Source organism: Protomyces lactucae-debilis, assembly GCF_002105105.1.
Source record: "Protomyces lactucae-debilis strain 12-1054 chromosome Unknown BCR37scaffold_11, whole genome shotgun sequence".
Lineage (NCBI taxonomy): Eukaryota > Fungi > Ascomycota > Taphrinomycetes > Taphrinales > Protomycetaceae > Protomyces > Protomyces lactucae-debilis.
In genome coordinates this window covers 365578-379378 of record NW_024468003.1, presented here as the reverse complement: position 1 = coordinate 379378, position 13801 = coordinate 365578, and the positions used below count along the sequence as shown (strand labels likewise).

The following is a 13801-nucleotide window of genomic DNA, read 5'->3' as shown; positions in this document are numbered from 1 at the left end:
AACTGCCAAAAGATCAGAATATATCCAAGATGACTGCAAACTCAACCAATAAATGCTCATAACACACCTGACTCATTATCTCATCTCACATCACTGCACAACTCCCATGGAACCACAACTGGTTCTGTAACTTCCTCACCCAATGCAACACAATCCGCAAGCGAGTCCTAACACCTCTCGCCTTGAGTAAAAGGTATTTTTCCTCTTCATGCACAGGAATCAAACTGGCCACCCAAAAGGCAAAAACACTCGGATCATCCGGCACTTCACCATGCGTGATTTCCAAATGCTGCAAGACCCAAGGCGCAGAACCTTGTCTCAATTTGCCAATGAAATGCGTCGCTTCTTGCAACAAACCTGCAATATCCAAGGCGTCATCTTGAGGCGATAGCGTGAAGCCAAGGTCACCAGCAGGGTATAAACTGCTTTCCGTCTCGGCTTCCGAGTCGCCATCTGTGCCGTCATCCGGTAGCAATTCGACCCTGCCAACCATGTATCCATCTCTAGATCCCCATCTCTCCAATCTGAAACGATCTTCACCCGTCGTTTCAAGCAAGGATCGTCCGTCTTCCAAGTATTGCACACTGTTAATACGCAGCACAGTGCCATACGTCGCAGAGGGACATCCCTGTGCTTCACCAGCAGACTGCGACGCCGTCGGTAATCTTGGCAACACAATACCAAACCTGCCATCACCAGACTCGACACACCGACGTATCATGAGTTTGTAGCGAGGCTCAAAGATGTGCAAAAAAGTAGGCATGTAAGGGAACGCCAAGGTACACACAAAAATTGGCAAGGTGATGCCTGGTCCGAGTCGACTTGCATCGGCCGTACCGAAGATTTCCGTTAAATCTTGCTCTTCCTTGATGTGCAACTGTCGTTCTCGCCACAAGGGTCGCCAGAAATTGAGGAAGAATGAGGCAAGGACCGCTGAACAGGGTGCATGGTAGAGATTTGCAAAAGGTGGTGGAATCGTTGCTCTGCAGGTTGGACATTGTGGCGAGTGATCTGCTGAGCGCAACAAACAACTTCTGCAGAATGTGTGACCGCACGGTGTCGTTAGTGGATCAAACAAGGCTGCATAGCAGATTTGACAATCGAGTTCCGCCAAGACGGACGGAAGGAGGGGACTTTCCTCAATATGTTTTGGTTCAGGCCATTGTGCCAGCGTCAACAAGTCAAAATCCGTGTCGTGGGTACGCTGTGGTGACTGCTCCAGTACATAGTCCTCTTTCCGTTGTATTTGCCCAGACAACGCCTGACCAAGGAGTGACAAAAACTGTTCCGACCAAGCTTTGTCAGCACCATTCTCCAACTTCTTTTCAGACGTTGTCCGTTGTTGCTGAAATGATCGAATGAGGGTCCATATCTTTTGCAAGATGACATCGTGTGCAATGCCAGACCAATGCCGTGCTTTACCGCAACTATAGGGGCAGCGTCGCATTGCGCCATCCAGGGGACACGCTAGCCAGCATACATCACACACTGATCGACCGCATGGCAATGATCTCGCCGGGTCGAGGAGTTGTGAACAAAGTGGACAGAGTAGTAAATTCACCAAGACTTGCGCAGAAGACCAAACGGGCGCGTGTGTGTCAACAGAACCTTGCTTTTCCAAGGAGATTGGTAAGCTGCCGCTGCTGGAGAGGGTAGAGAGTTCCGAAGACATGCGTGAATCTGCACGTTGTATCGCTTGTTCGGACGGCATTTGTGCAGACGAGCGCCTTGATACGGCGAAAGCGTTGCTTGGATGAGGTGCGACGAGCGCTGAGCGGGGGTGTGACTTTCGTTCAGTCGGGGCCTGTTTCTCGAAGAGCGTAATGGTAGAGTCTGTCAAATGCGCGTCGTGGCAACGTGTGGGTCGATGAAGTACAGAGTGGATGAAGTGATGAAGTGGTTGTTGTGTAGTAAGTCTGTTAGATAATCGCTTAGAAACACGCCGCTGCACAGTGACAGAGAGCGGCCTGGACCAGCAACCATGACGAAACACCTAGCTGAAGGCCTCTTTATCTGGATATGTCTATAAAGTCATTGAGCACACGGCCCTTGCTATCTGGCTATCCTAATCTACTCTGTAGAGTGCTCATGCTGTGCTTGCGTAATCGTACTTGGCAGCACAATGTGGCCATGGATAAGACAGTCACACTTGCTTCTTTTCGCAGATAGACCTCTTGATCTGCTGTTCCTCTCGCAAGTACCGCTTATACGTCCGCTGGAAGAAGTCTTCAATAGGTTGTAGCACAAGACATTGCTTATTTGTCTTGCTCACGGACCACATTGACCAGCATGCGGAGACAAAACCGCGACGACCCTGGCGTCAATGCTCAGTGACAAGGCTCTCTCCTGTCTCTGCTTACATCTACATCAACTATGTATGCACGTAGTTGATAAGATATCGCTTGGTTGTGCAGGTGTCAGTGCAACGGCTGCGAGATTGACAGCTGCGTCATAAATCGGCCCAATCAAGAGCGAAACAGCGCCAGAGACTACGAGCAAGAGACTCGATTCATAAGCTCATCCCCATACACCAAGCAGCCCATATATATATACCTGTTGAGGCAAGAGCCAACAAGTACCAATGGCTCAAGTATGCGCATCAAGAGCAGAGCCATGCAAGCTACAGGGCAAACGCCGCTCCATGTCCATCAAAACCACCACATCGCCAGTCGACCCCGAAGACTCCGATAAGCTTCACTTCTCACCCCTTGTACCAGACTTATCTATCGCACACAAGGCTATGATCCACGAGAGTTTCACGCGTGGCCTGCAGCAAGGGTATGAGCGCGAGATGGCAAACGCAGAGCTCCGAGAAAGTATGTCCTCGACGTGTAGACGGCGGGATGAATTGAATCAATCGCGAAAGTGCTCTTATTTGGCAAAGCAGCAGACTCTTGATGACAGGGAGTCAAATCTATCGAGGCAAGAGTCGAAGCGCAAAAAGTTCGGCAGAATCGTCAAGGCTATATTTGTCAATGAACAGACCCCAAAGACGAGAGGAAGACCTATCATGCAACATCAAAACAGCTATGAGCTATCGCTCGCAAAGCAGCTTGCAGAGTATCAAGAGATTGAAGATACCACAAGTCTTTGTCAACATGATTCGTACGGGGAGCGAGACTTGGCAAGGATGTGAGCAAGCACATACTGGCCTTGGGCAATTGACTTTGAAGCGAAGGCGACTTTTATATCACTTTAAATGACTAGTAATCGTGCATTGAAGATCTGTGACTGTTGATTCTCGTACCTTCTTTTTGTGTCCATGTTCAACGTCTACATCAGCTCCACAATACCCATTTGCAATTGCAAGGGCCTTCTCAGGAGCTGAAGCTCAGATTAATCTGCTACAAGCATGGGTGAACGGAAAGACGCATCATCAAATGCCAACTACAATGCATTCGTCACAACGCACACCTCGCTCCGAGTGACGCTGGATTTTGCCGCAAAGTTACTACGAGGCACTTGCCAGCATACGTTGACGTGTATGGACGCCTCTGCCAAGGAGATTATCCTCGACTCGTCATTTCTCAATGTGACGAGCGTCTCTTTGAATGATGCTCCTGTCAAGTTCAAGGTGGCTCCTCGCAAGGAACCTCTTGGCTCTCCGTTGCACATCTCTCTGCCGAATTCACTCGAGCAAGGCGCCTCATGTAACGTCTCAATTGAGTACAGCACGACAGATAGGTGCACAGCTCTGCAATGGCTAGAACCAGCTCAGACAGCAGGCGACAAGCCATATCTGTTTTCGCAATGTCAGGCAATTCACGCACGTTCCATGTATCCTTGCCAAGACACACCGCTCATCAAGGCAACTTTTACCTTCTCACTGCGATCACCGTATCCAGTCGTTGCAACAGGTCTGCCCAAGGGAGCAAGCAAGTTCGAGAATGGTACACTGTTGTACGACTTTGAGCAACCTGTGCCAATCCCAACATATCTCGCTGCCATTGCTTCCGGTGACCTTGCATCAGCTCAGATCGGCTCACGATCTGTCCTTTACACCGAACCTAAATACATCTATGCAGCTCAACGCGAAATGCTGCCCGTTGTCGACAAGTTCATCAAGGCGGCCGAATCTATTTTGCCACCATACGCCTGGCATGTCTACAACGTCCTTATAGCACCAGCCTCCTACCCATACGGCGGCATGGAGAATGCTGCGTTGACTTTTGCAACGCCAACAATTCTGGCTGGCGATGGCTCGAATCTGGACGTGATTGCGCACGAACTCGCTCATTCTTGGTAAAATATTGGTTCACTCCTATGTTTCCAAGCTAATGCTAGGTCTGGTAACTCCGTTACATGTGCGGGCTGGGCTCACTTTTGGTGCAACGAGGGCTGGACCGTCTTTCTTGAGCGCAAGATTGTCGGTATCCTTCATGGTCGTGCTGCTGCAGAATTCAGCGCCATCGTGGGCTGGAAGGCATTAGAAGACTCGGTTGCCGGCTATGGGGAGAAGCACGAATTCACAAAACTGATTCCTGATCTCACTGGAGTCGATCCGGATGACTCCTTTTCCAGCATCCCATACGAAAAGGGTTTCAATCTGCTCTACTACTTGGAACACCTTTTGGGAGAAGGTCCTTTTGCCAAGTACACGCGCTGGTACTTTGAGCATTTCGCAGGCCAAAGTATCACGTCTTTCCAATTCAAGCAAAGCTTGTATGACTTCTTTGGCAAAGAAGAGGCACAAATCAAGAAGCTGGACGGTGTCGACTGGAATCACAAGTTCTACAGCCCTGGTCTACCGACTAAGCCAGATTTTGATACCTCGCTTGCAGTACCTTGCTACAATCTTGCAAAACGCTGGATCAATGCTCAAGGGAAGCACAAGGATGGTCAATCTGCTGGATTCGCCGCGTCGGATGTGGACAGTTTGAGTGCAGGACAACGTGTCGTGTTTTTGGAGACACTCGAGTCTTCCCACTTTAGAGACCCCGACCTGGTTGCCTCACTTGGTGACTTGTATGGTTTCATTGAGACGCAGAATGCGGAAGTGGCGTTCAGGTACTACCTGCTCGCTGTAACATGCAAGCAAAAGAACTTGTACCACGCAGCTGCAGACTGGGTCGGTACCGTGGGTCGCATGAAGTTCGTCAGACCATTGTTTAGAGCTCTCAACAAGGCGGACACTACATTGGCGCGAGAGACGTTTGGCAAGGTGGCACCGGGCTTGCATCCAATCTGCAAGGAAATGGTACGCAAGGATTTGAAACTTTAATATATGGATTGCGTTTACAATCGTTTGGATTTGCATCACAAGGTCAAGGAAACATCTCTTGATCTGAAGTATTCTGCGGTAGTTTTGCACAACTACTCGATATTCTCAGGGGCTATATCCCTCGTGACCTGCCCGGGCGTTGCAATAGGAACATAGACCTGACCAGAGATCTGTTTCTTGGCGGTCTCTGGTGAGCACCAAGGTAGACAGACTTGCTGGTGCGATCTGATCTCGCCTATGATTTTGAAATCTGAAGCCACAAGATCTGACAGATGACAAATACTTTAATGCGGTCGCGTGCAGTTACCCCGGTCCGCGGCGTCAAGCCCAAAACTACGAGACTATAAGAGCGACCTGCATCCGCATCCCTAGCAGACAAGCACAAGGCTCAGACATCAGGACAACCGACAAACATCCCAACCACACACAACTGATATGCCCGGAATACTCTTCCCTCTCGTATATGGCACCAAGTACTCCGTCGAATCTATACCTGATCTCTCTGGCAAGGTCATCATTGTGACTGGAGGAAACAATGGCATTGGATTTGCCACGTCCATTCATCTGGTTCGAGCAGGCGCAAAAGTATACATGGGCTCTCGAAACGCCAACAAAGCGGCAGAAGCAATCAAGAAGATCAAGGCGATGAACTTCAAGGGTGAAATCATCTTTCTGAAGCTGGATTTGATGGACTTCGAGTCTACGCGTGCAGCTGCAAAAGAGTTCAGCAGTAAGGAGGACCATCTGGACGTGCTCTTCAACAATGCCGGCATCAGTGGTGCAAAGGAAGACACAGTGGATGCCGATGGGCTTGAATCGACCATCAAAACGAATCATTTTGCGCCTTTCCTGTTTACTCATCTACTACTCGACAAATTGCTCAAAGCTGACGAGCCAAGAATTGTAAACACAGCCTCAACTCTCTATGAGTCTTTCAAGGTCAGCAGCGACTCTTTCTCTTCCGTGTCAGTATTGAACCAACAGGGCACGAGCAGCCTGAGCCGTTACAACCAGAGCAAGTTTGCCAATTTGCTATTCGCCATGTCTTTGGCTAAGAAGCAGCCCAAAATTATCTCAAATGCATGTCATCCAGGGTTGGTTTCGACTGATATGCTGCAGAACTTTGGGTCACCGTTTGGTGCCCTCGTTTCGGCATTCGTCAAAGGCCTCGTCATCTTCCTGTCGAGCGTATTGGGCGTCGTGCTCAACCCGCCTGAGGGTGCACTGACTCAAGTCTACCTGGGAACTGCTCCCGAAGTTGCCAAGAAGCACATCTCCGGGGAGTATTATACCCCCATTGCGAATCAGACCAAGAAGACAAAGGATGCCACTGAAGCCAATGCAGAGAAGCTGTGGAAGGCGACAGAGGGCTACTTCAAGGCTCGCAACATTTCTCTTTCGCTGTAAATAGATCGTGATAGTAATTGTAGTCTGTAATTCAAGACAAAGGTCTCAGCTCTTGATGTTGTTACGGTGTATGCTTTGAATCTGGTTTGAAGATTACCGAGTGGGTTTCTGTTCCCATCTGAAAAATTCACCAGTTGGACTCGAGTGCGTCGACGTCGACAAGCTCCAGGTGAACTCAATCTGCCAATGGCGACGAGAAAGAGACCCTTAGACGATCCATGAATGTCGCTCCGCAAGATCTGGCCCAGCTCTTCTGGCCGCTCTGATGTTTTGAGGCCTACCGAAGTAACTGCAGGAGTACTTCCGCGTGATTACTATCTCACTTGCATTGAGACCACGCCGCCACCTTATATCAGTCGCAGCGCATTCGTATCTGACAGTCTCGTCGAGCACTTGATGCGTCATAAGAAGGACAGCGCTCTTGGATGCAAATTCGAGACGGGCAATTCACCATTTGACAGCATCACAAACATGGAAGGCGCAATGCATACTTTCGTCACTGCCATCGTACCGGCCGCTATGCATGGTGATTACGTCTTTGACCAAAGACATAAAGTGCAGGTCTTTCAGTTACAAACAAGTAATCAGCAGCAGGCGCGCGATGTGCTCGTCAGCGCCATGGTTCATCCCGATTTCGAGGATGACAATGTCATGCTGCGCGCTTGTGCACTGAGAGAAGCCCCTATCAAGGGCGAGCAATGGCCGGCTGATGAAGGTCCGTTAAACACCAAGACTAAGCAAGATTCTCGCGCTCGTGAAGCCTACGACGAACGCCTGCGACTGCATCTGGTAGCTAATATGGTGCATGCACAAGGTTTGCCTGCGAGAACAAGTATCGGCGAGTCCATACGCTCGGTGTCTCAGACGATAGCGAAGCTCAATACAATGATCAGTGATGGCAAATGCACAGTACTGGCCTTTGTGGACTGCTTCGTCTCTAGCTCCTCAGGGGAAGTGCTATCTTGCGAGATGTTGTTTCGCACTGCGGTTGAACAAGTTCGCAATGAATTCCGTCTTCTCGAGCAGATTTGCCCACAAGGCTATGTCTACACCTATGATCCACCCTCTATCTTCGCTCAATCTCTCGATGCACGGCTCATCGTTCGGATGCACATCGCAGCTCTCGCATATGTGAGCAACTCGATGGAGCTCAAGCGGATGCGGGGCTTTTGCTTCAATGACTATGCCGATCCCGAGGCGCTTCCTTTATGTACTTCTGCACTGCAAAATCAGCTGCATATTCGCGTCGTTTCCAAAGGCAGCCTGTTCTCAACCTCCACAAGACATTACGAGCCTGGAACATGGGCAGAAGGTGCACTGCTCGTTGTGCACAACAACAGTGATGCCTTTGGGCAGAATATAGAGACCGAGTCGGGCATGTCTAGCATGGACTCTGCGATTGGAAGCTATTCCAGTGCTGCTGCCTCTCTTCACAGACAGCGTGTGGACTTGTTGAGCCGGCTAAATTGATCAATATCGTTGTGCAAGTGGCAATAGCGAGAATTCATGTAATCGAAATCGTAGAAGCTCCCGGTATTGTTCACTTGGCTCGATGAGGTTCCAATGCATAGAGTTTTGGATCACGAGTTCACCGAGTTGCGTCTTGTAGATATCAAGATTCTAGCTCGCCATCATCGACGGATCATCTGAATACATTCCGATGAGCGACGCGGCTTGAGGGTTGGTTTTGAAGGTGACCACACTTCCATTGGCCGTCAAGAGCTGCAAATACGTTAAGCTGTGCTGTAGCTATCAGGATGTGTGCTTCTAAGATAAGCGATGAGGCTGCTGAAGCCTGAACCGAGCTAAATATGGCTTGAGTACAGCATCCGACATCAGATGAGACTCTACGCACGCTACGCACAGACCCATTCATTCTACATCACATAAATGGCGGGGTCTTGCCCGTCAAGTTGCCTAGACATCTTTCATCGCAATGCCAGGACTGCTGTTCTCTCTTATCTACGGCAGCCAGTACAGCGCCAAGTCCATTCCTGACCTATCCGGCAGGGTCATGATTGTGTCTGGTGGCAACCGAGGCCTGGGCAAGGCAGTAGTGATTCATCTTCTCCGTGCAGGAGCGAAAGTCTACATGGCATGTCGCAGTCCAGGCAGAGCTGCAGAAGCAATCAAGGAAATTGAGGCTATGAATTTGTCTGGACAAGTCATCTTTCTCAAATTGGACTTGATGGACTTTGAATCGATTCGAGCAGCTGCGCGCGAGTTCAGCTCTGCGGAAGATCATTTGGACGTGCTCTACAACAATGCAGGGCTTGCGCATTCAGAAGAACAAACACTGGACGCAGATGGCCTTGAGGCGACCATAAAGTCGAACCATTTTGGTCCTTTCTTATTGACCAATCTACTCCTGGATAGACTGCTCAGATGTGAAGGGTCTAGGGTTGTCACGACAAGCTCAAGGCTCTATGAGTGGTTCACTGTACGAGGTGACTCTTTCTCGTCTATCGAGAGACTCAATAACGTTAAGTCATCAAGCCTGAATCGGTATAATCAGAGCAAGTTTGCTAATGTTCTCTTCACCATTTCTCTTGCCAAGAAGCATCCAAAACTCCTTTGCAATTCAGCTCATCCTGGACTCGTCTCTACTGACATGCTTCAGGCCTTTGGGAAGCCATGGGGTGCACTAGCTGCAGCATTCAGCAAAAGTCTTGTGGTCCTCATGACTGCATTAGGTATCTTCCTCAATCCTGAAGAGGGCGCTTTGACTCAGCTGTATCTTGGAACTGCACATGAAGTGAGCGAGCGTCAAATTTCGGGAAAGTACTTCGTCCCAATTGCGAATCAAAATAAAATGATGGCAGCTGCGACGGAGACAAATGCCGAAAAGCTTTGGAAGACGACGGAAGACTACTTCAGCGCTCTCAAGATCCCTCTATCTTTGTGAAGCACCCGAAATCAAGGTCAAGCGAAGAGATCATGCATGATAGGCGATATAGACAGGCTATAGATCAATGAGAGAAACTTCCTCGTGCCGCGCTGCTTGCTGATGCTGTGACTGATGCTGTGACTGATGCTGCTGGTTTCCTGGGTCATACTGCGCTCCGTACTGCCGCTGAGGTTGTCCTTGTTGCTGATGTTGTGCCGGAGGCTGCCCAACAGCTGTACCCTGCGAGTAGTATTCCGACTGTGACTCTCCATAGTATCCCGATACATCATGCCCGTAATCCTGAGTTTCATATCCACTATATCCTCGTCCGCCATAAGTACTTTCCAATCTTGCCTCTAGTAAACGATCATAATACTTTTGAACAGTGGCGAGCTTGGAATGCGTCTCGACCAGGGACTCATACTTGCCGACGGCATCACCAAGTGACCTTGCAAGTTTCGATCGCAAAGATGAGATCCCCTCATAGAGCTCCTGGATTTGAGCATCGCGCAATATGCCACTGCGCGTGTCTGATGACTTGAGACGGTCAACCAAGGTTGCGAAAAGATTGATATTTTCTGCCTCACTGGGCTGTAACGCGTGTGGGTTGCTGGGACTCGGCATTTGTCGTGCTTCTGGTTGTTTAGACGCATACTGTGTGCTGACTTGAGGTAGCTGCAAGGCCGTTTGGTCGAGCTGGGGCAAGCTGTAGCCATTTGCACTGGCAGGTGCAGGTGCATGCGCTGTAGCTACTGGTTGAGCTTCACGCAGGCTGGCTTCAATGGCAGCCTTCAAGTCGGCGTCATCTTCATCCTGCGCAACAGGTATTGGCGCTGCAGCTGCCGGTTGCGGCGCTTGCCTGACTTCTGCGTTCTTACTCTCCGCTAGCGATAATTCTAGTGCACGCTTCAAGTCCATGTCCTCGTCCTCCCTGGGAGGCGCACGAGCCTTGCTAGGAGATGCCTGAGTGTTCATCTTTTTAGTTGCACCATGTTGTTTCTTGGCAAAGCAGCCGTCGCATACACGAACGGGCGTTGTGATGCCGAGCTGTGGTAGCGGCATAGTCTGAGTTGAGCACTGTCCACAAAAGACGTTGCCGCAGCTCCGGCAATGGTGCTTGCGGTTTGTAAAAGTAAAAGCTGTACGACAGCGCATGCAGACCTCTGAATCTGACCAATCTGGCGGCGCGGCAGTGTCGACGAAAGAAGCAGCCAGCCTTTCTTCCGGAGGAAACTGGAAGCCGTCTTGACGAAGATGCTGGTAGGTGCTGCCCATGTAGCCAAGCTCTGAACGACTTTCAAAGGCCAAGGCCCAGGTCTGTATCAATGCAAGGAGACGGCCCTTTACCTCGTAGTTCAGAGCCGCTGGGCTATTGAGCAGTGAGACGAGGTTGTCCACGAATTCCCTTGATGAGATCTCCACCAGGAAGTGCGAACCTCCATTCTTGACACACAAATCAGTCAGCTAGCGTTAGTCGTGCGTGTATCGTATGATAGCCTTACCGTCAGAGCGAGTAGCTGGATATTCGGATTCTTATGTCCTATTCTCTTCTTGAGCGATCGCATGGCATCCTTAGCTGGCACCGCTTTGCTGCGAATACGGTCGCAAATGTCGAGGTTGAGCGCCAAGTCTTCTGAACCAGCGGGCAGATCTGGGGATGTCGCCTTTTCCACCAGCTCATCCAGCGGGTTACTTGCAAACCAAGACATACTATTCTATGCGCCTAGCGAAGAAGAAGACAGGAGCAGAGACGAGCTCAGTTGGTGTGTGGTGTCGCAGATGACGAATGCGTCGCCTCTTCAAACGCGCCAACCCACCACACAACAAAGAGATCCGTCCATAGCCCAGGGCTCCTTCATTCATGCCTTAGAAGTGCCCGAGCCTGCTATGCGCGAGACCAGATTTGAGGCCCTCAAGCGTAGAGGCCAGGTGGATGCAGACATCGATGGCATGCCTGTAGACTTCTGGCTCACAACTGCCAAGAAGCTTTACCGCAGCGCGCAAGTGTGCGAAGAGCGTGGCCAGCTAGAAGACGCTTTCCTATTCTATGCTCGAACCTATGATTTGATGAGCGAGCGGATACCACGTCATCACGCGTATGCGCAGTGGAAGACGACCAACATCGAGGGTCGCAGGGAACTGAGTGAGTTTCGCAGTGTCCTGGCGGGTGAGATTGAATCTTATGGAGCCTTGATGATGAAGCTCAAACGACAGCTATCGGATAGTGCTGATGAACGGCCAGCGAGCTCATCCTCTCATCGGAGCTCACTTCGATCAAATGGCAGGTCGCCGCATCTGCCTCCAGCAACCGCAGGACCCGTCGTGCTAGCCAAGACCAATAACATTGAGGCTCCACGGCTGATTCAATATTTGAGGGAGAATAGAGACGCCAAGGTCTTGTTTCTTGACATCCGTCCGCGACCGGATTTTGAGCGCCAGCACATTGATATGCCTTCTGTTGCATGCATTGACCCCCTGGTCTGCCGCGACAATGTCCATTGTCAAGACCTCGAAGATTCATTTGCTGTTGCGCCCGAAGAAGAGCTCAAGATGTTTGAAGCAAGGCACGAGTACAATCTCATTGTCTTCTACGACAATAAAAGCACGATGCTGGATGATCCCCGGAATGACGACTTGTACACACACAAAGTGCTAAAAAATATGTATACTGCCTTGTGGGAAAAGAGTGGCTGGCGTAAACCCCTGTCGCGACCTCCGATGTTGCTTGTTGGTGGCATCAACGCTTGGATGCGGGCTGGAGGCGCCATTGTGAACATGCCCAATGATGATGGGACACACACGCCACCAAGCAAGAGTTCTGTCGGTGCAGTACTCGCCTCTCCACCTGTCACGCCCGAACAGTCTGAGAAGCAACGCAATCGTGTCATTAGTGTCATTGGGCCTCGCAATGGTGATATGCCGTACGCACGGTCTGTGCAAGAGTACATCGCCAACTATGTGGATCGGAAAAGCTCACAGTCTATGGTCAGCCCGGTCGAGTCTTTTGCAAAGCTGAAGCTCAAGCCGCTGCCCGTGCCCAATACTGCGCCGCTCTCTGTGCGCTTGCCACAAAACAAGGTGCCCTCACCATACTTGATCGATGCAAATGTGCGTAGACCGCCGCAAGGGCCTGCAAGTCGTCCTCTACCTGCTTTTGCGCGGCAACCTTCCATTGGCGGTCAAATCAGTCGTCTTGGACAGGTCACTATTGGCAAGACGGGACTCAAAAACTTGGGCAATAGCTGCTTCATGAATGCGGTCTTGCAATGCCTGAGTGCATGCTTTCCCCTTGCTCGTTACTTTACAAGTGGCCGATACAAGGAGGATGTCAACTTGAGCAATCCACTCGGCTACAAGGGAGACATCGCACGCAGATTTGCAGAGTTGCTGAGAGATTTGGCGTCTGACGACAATACCGTCGTAGCACCAGTCAATTTGCGGGCTCAGATTGGCAAGATCCGGCCAGAGTTTGCGAGCAACAACCAAGAAGATGCTCAAGAGTTGATGGTGTTTCTGCTTGATGGACTGCACGAAGATCTGAATGGTCATGCACAACGGCCCAATTTGCGCGAGCTTACAGAAGCCGAGGAAGAAGTCAAGGAACGTATGCCGGACCTCAAAGTCTCGTCTATCGAATGGGCAAGGTACCAGCACCGAAACAAGAGTGTCATTGTTGATCTGTTCCAAGGACAATTGCAAAGCAGATTGCGTTGCCTCACTTGTGGCCATCAGTCGACGACGTATAATGCCTTCACAAGCTTGTCGCTCCCAATCCCGAAGCAACCGCATCTGTCGCTCACATCATGCCTTGATGAATTTGTTAAGAGCGAATCAATGGACGGCGAAGACTCTTGGCATTGTGCCAAGTGTAAGACGCTACGCAAGGCAACCAAGCGACTAGCCATTTCCAAACTGCCCGACGTGCTGCTCATTCATTTCAAGCGCTTCGAGACGAAGGGGCCCTGGCGTGACAAGATCAACGTCGACATCTCTTTCCCACTCAAGGCACTCGACATGACGGACTATCTCGGCCACTTGGGTGGAGACCAGGTTTCGTCTATTTATGACTTGTTTGGCATAGTCTACCATCGTGGATCCATGGAAGGCGGGCACTACACTGCCATGGTGAGTGCTGACCCAACCAATGACTGGACTCTCTTTGATGACTCGCGTGTGGCACCATCGAATCAGATTGACGGGCGTGCGGCATACATATTGTTTTATCAGAAGCGCAGTCAAGCTATATAGCTTTGTATCATTTTACCTTCAAGCCTGATTTTGTGCAT

The 13801-nt window shown here is 50.4% G+C and overlaps 8 protein-coding genes across 8 annotated transcripts; 6 read left to right on the top strand and 2 right to left on the bottom strand.

Annotated features, from left to right (window-relative positions):
- Positions 1-59: 59 nt before the first annotated feature.
- Positions 60-1519, bottom strand: BCR37DRAFT_380422 (PUA-like domain-containing protein). The gene has a single exon (XM_040869487.1). It carries the CDS (start codon positions 1445-1447, stop codon positions 86-88), a length of 1362 nt encoding a protein of 453 aa, XP_040724897.1. The 5' UTR covers positions 1448-1519; the 3' UTR covers positions 60-85.
- Positions 1520-2581: 1062 nt separating this feature from the next.
- Positions 2582-3136, top strand: BCR37DRAFT_387769 (uncharacterized protein; the record flags this gene model as incomplete). Its single annotated transcript, XM_040870560.1, has 1 exon — positions 2582-3136. One exon carries the CDS (start codon positions 2582-2584, stop codon positions 3134-3136), a length of 555 nt encoding a protein of 184 aa, XP_040724896.1.
- Positions 3137-3352: 216 nt separating this feature from the next.
- BCR37DRAFT_348314 (peptidase family M1-domain-containing protein) lies at positions 3353-5221 on the top strand (the record flags this gene model as incomplete). The annotated part of the gene is made up of 2 exons (XM_040867837.1): positions 3353-4242; positions 4285-5221. 2 exons carry the CDS (start codon positions 3353-3355, stop codon positions 5219-5221), a joined length of 1827 nt encoding a protein of 608 aa, XP_040724895.1.
- Positions 5222-5490: 269 nt separating this feature from the next.
- BCR37DRAFT_46591 (uncharacterized protein) lies at positions 5491-6695 on the top strand. Its single transcript, XM_040872319.1, has one exon. The coding sequence runs from the start codon at positions 5657-5659 to the stop codon at positions 6626-6628; it is 972 nt and encodes a 323-aa protein (XP_040724894.1). The 5' UTR covers positions 5491-5656; the 3' UTR covers positions 6629-6695.
- A 93-nt stretch (positions 6696-6788) lies between these two features.
- On the top strand, positions 6789-8249 carry BCR37DRAFT_380417 (uncharacterized protein; the record flags this gene model as incomplete). Its single annotated transcript, XM_040869486.1, has 1 exon — positions 6789-8249. A coding segment is annotated over exon 1 (1243 nt), but the record flags the coding sequence as incomplete, so codon positions are not given.
- Positions 8250-8319: 70 nt separating this feature from the next.
- On the top strand, positions 8320-9619 carry BCR37DRAFT_380416 (uncharacterized protein). The gene has a single exon (XM_040869485.1). The coding sequence runs from the start codon at positions 8565-8567 to the stop codon at positions 9531-9533; it is 969 nt and encodes a 322-aa protein (XP_040724892.1). The 5' UTR covers positions 8320-8564; the 3' UTR covers positions 9534-9619.
- BCR37DRAFT_46569 (uncharacterized protein) lies at positions 9487-10999 on the bottom strand. Its single transcript, XM_040872318.1, has one exon. The coding sequence runs from the start codon at positions 10788-10790 to the stop codon at positions 9591-9593; it is 1200 nt and encodes a 399-aa protein (XP_040724891.1). The 5' UTR covers positions 10791-10999; the 3' UTR covers positions 9487-9590.
- Positions 11000-11017: 18 nt separating this feature from the next.
- Positions 11018-13787, top strand: BCR37DRAFT_380414 (uncharacterized protein). The gene has a single exon (XM_040869484.1). The coding sequence runs from the start codon at positions 11079-11081 to the stop codon at positions 13761-13763; it is 2685 nt and encodes an 894-aa protein (XP_040724890.1). The 5' UTR covers positions 11018-11078; the 3' UTR covers positions 13764-13787.
- Positions 13788-13801: the final 14 nt, after the last annotated feature.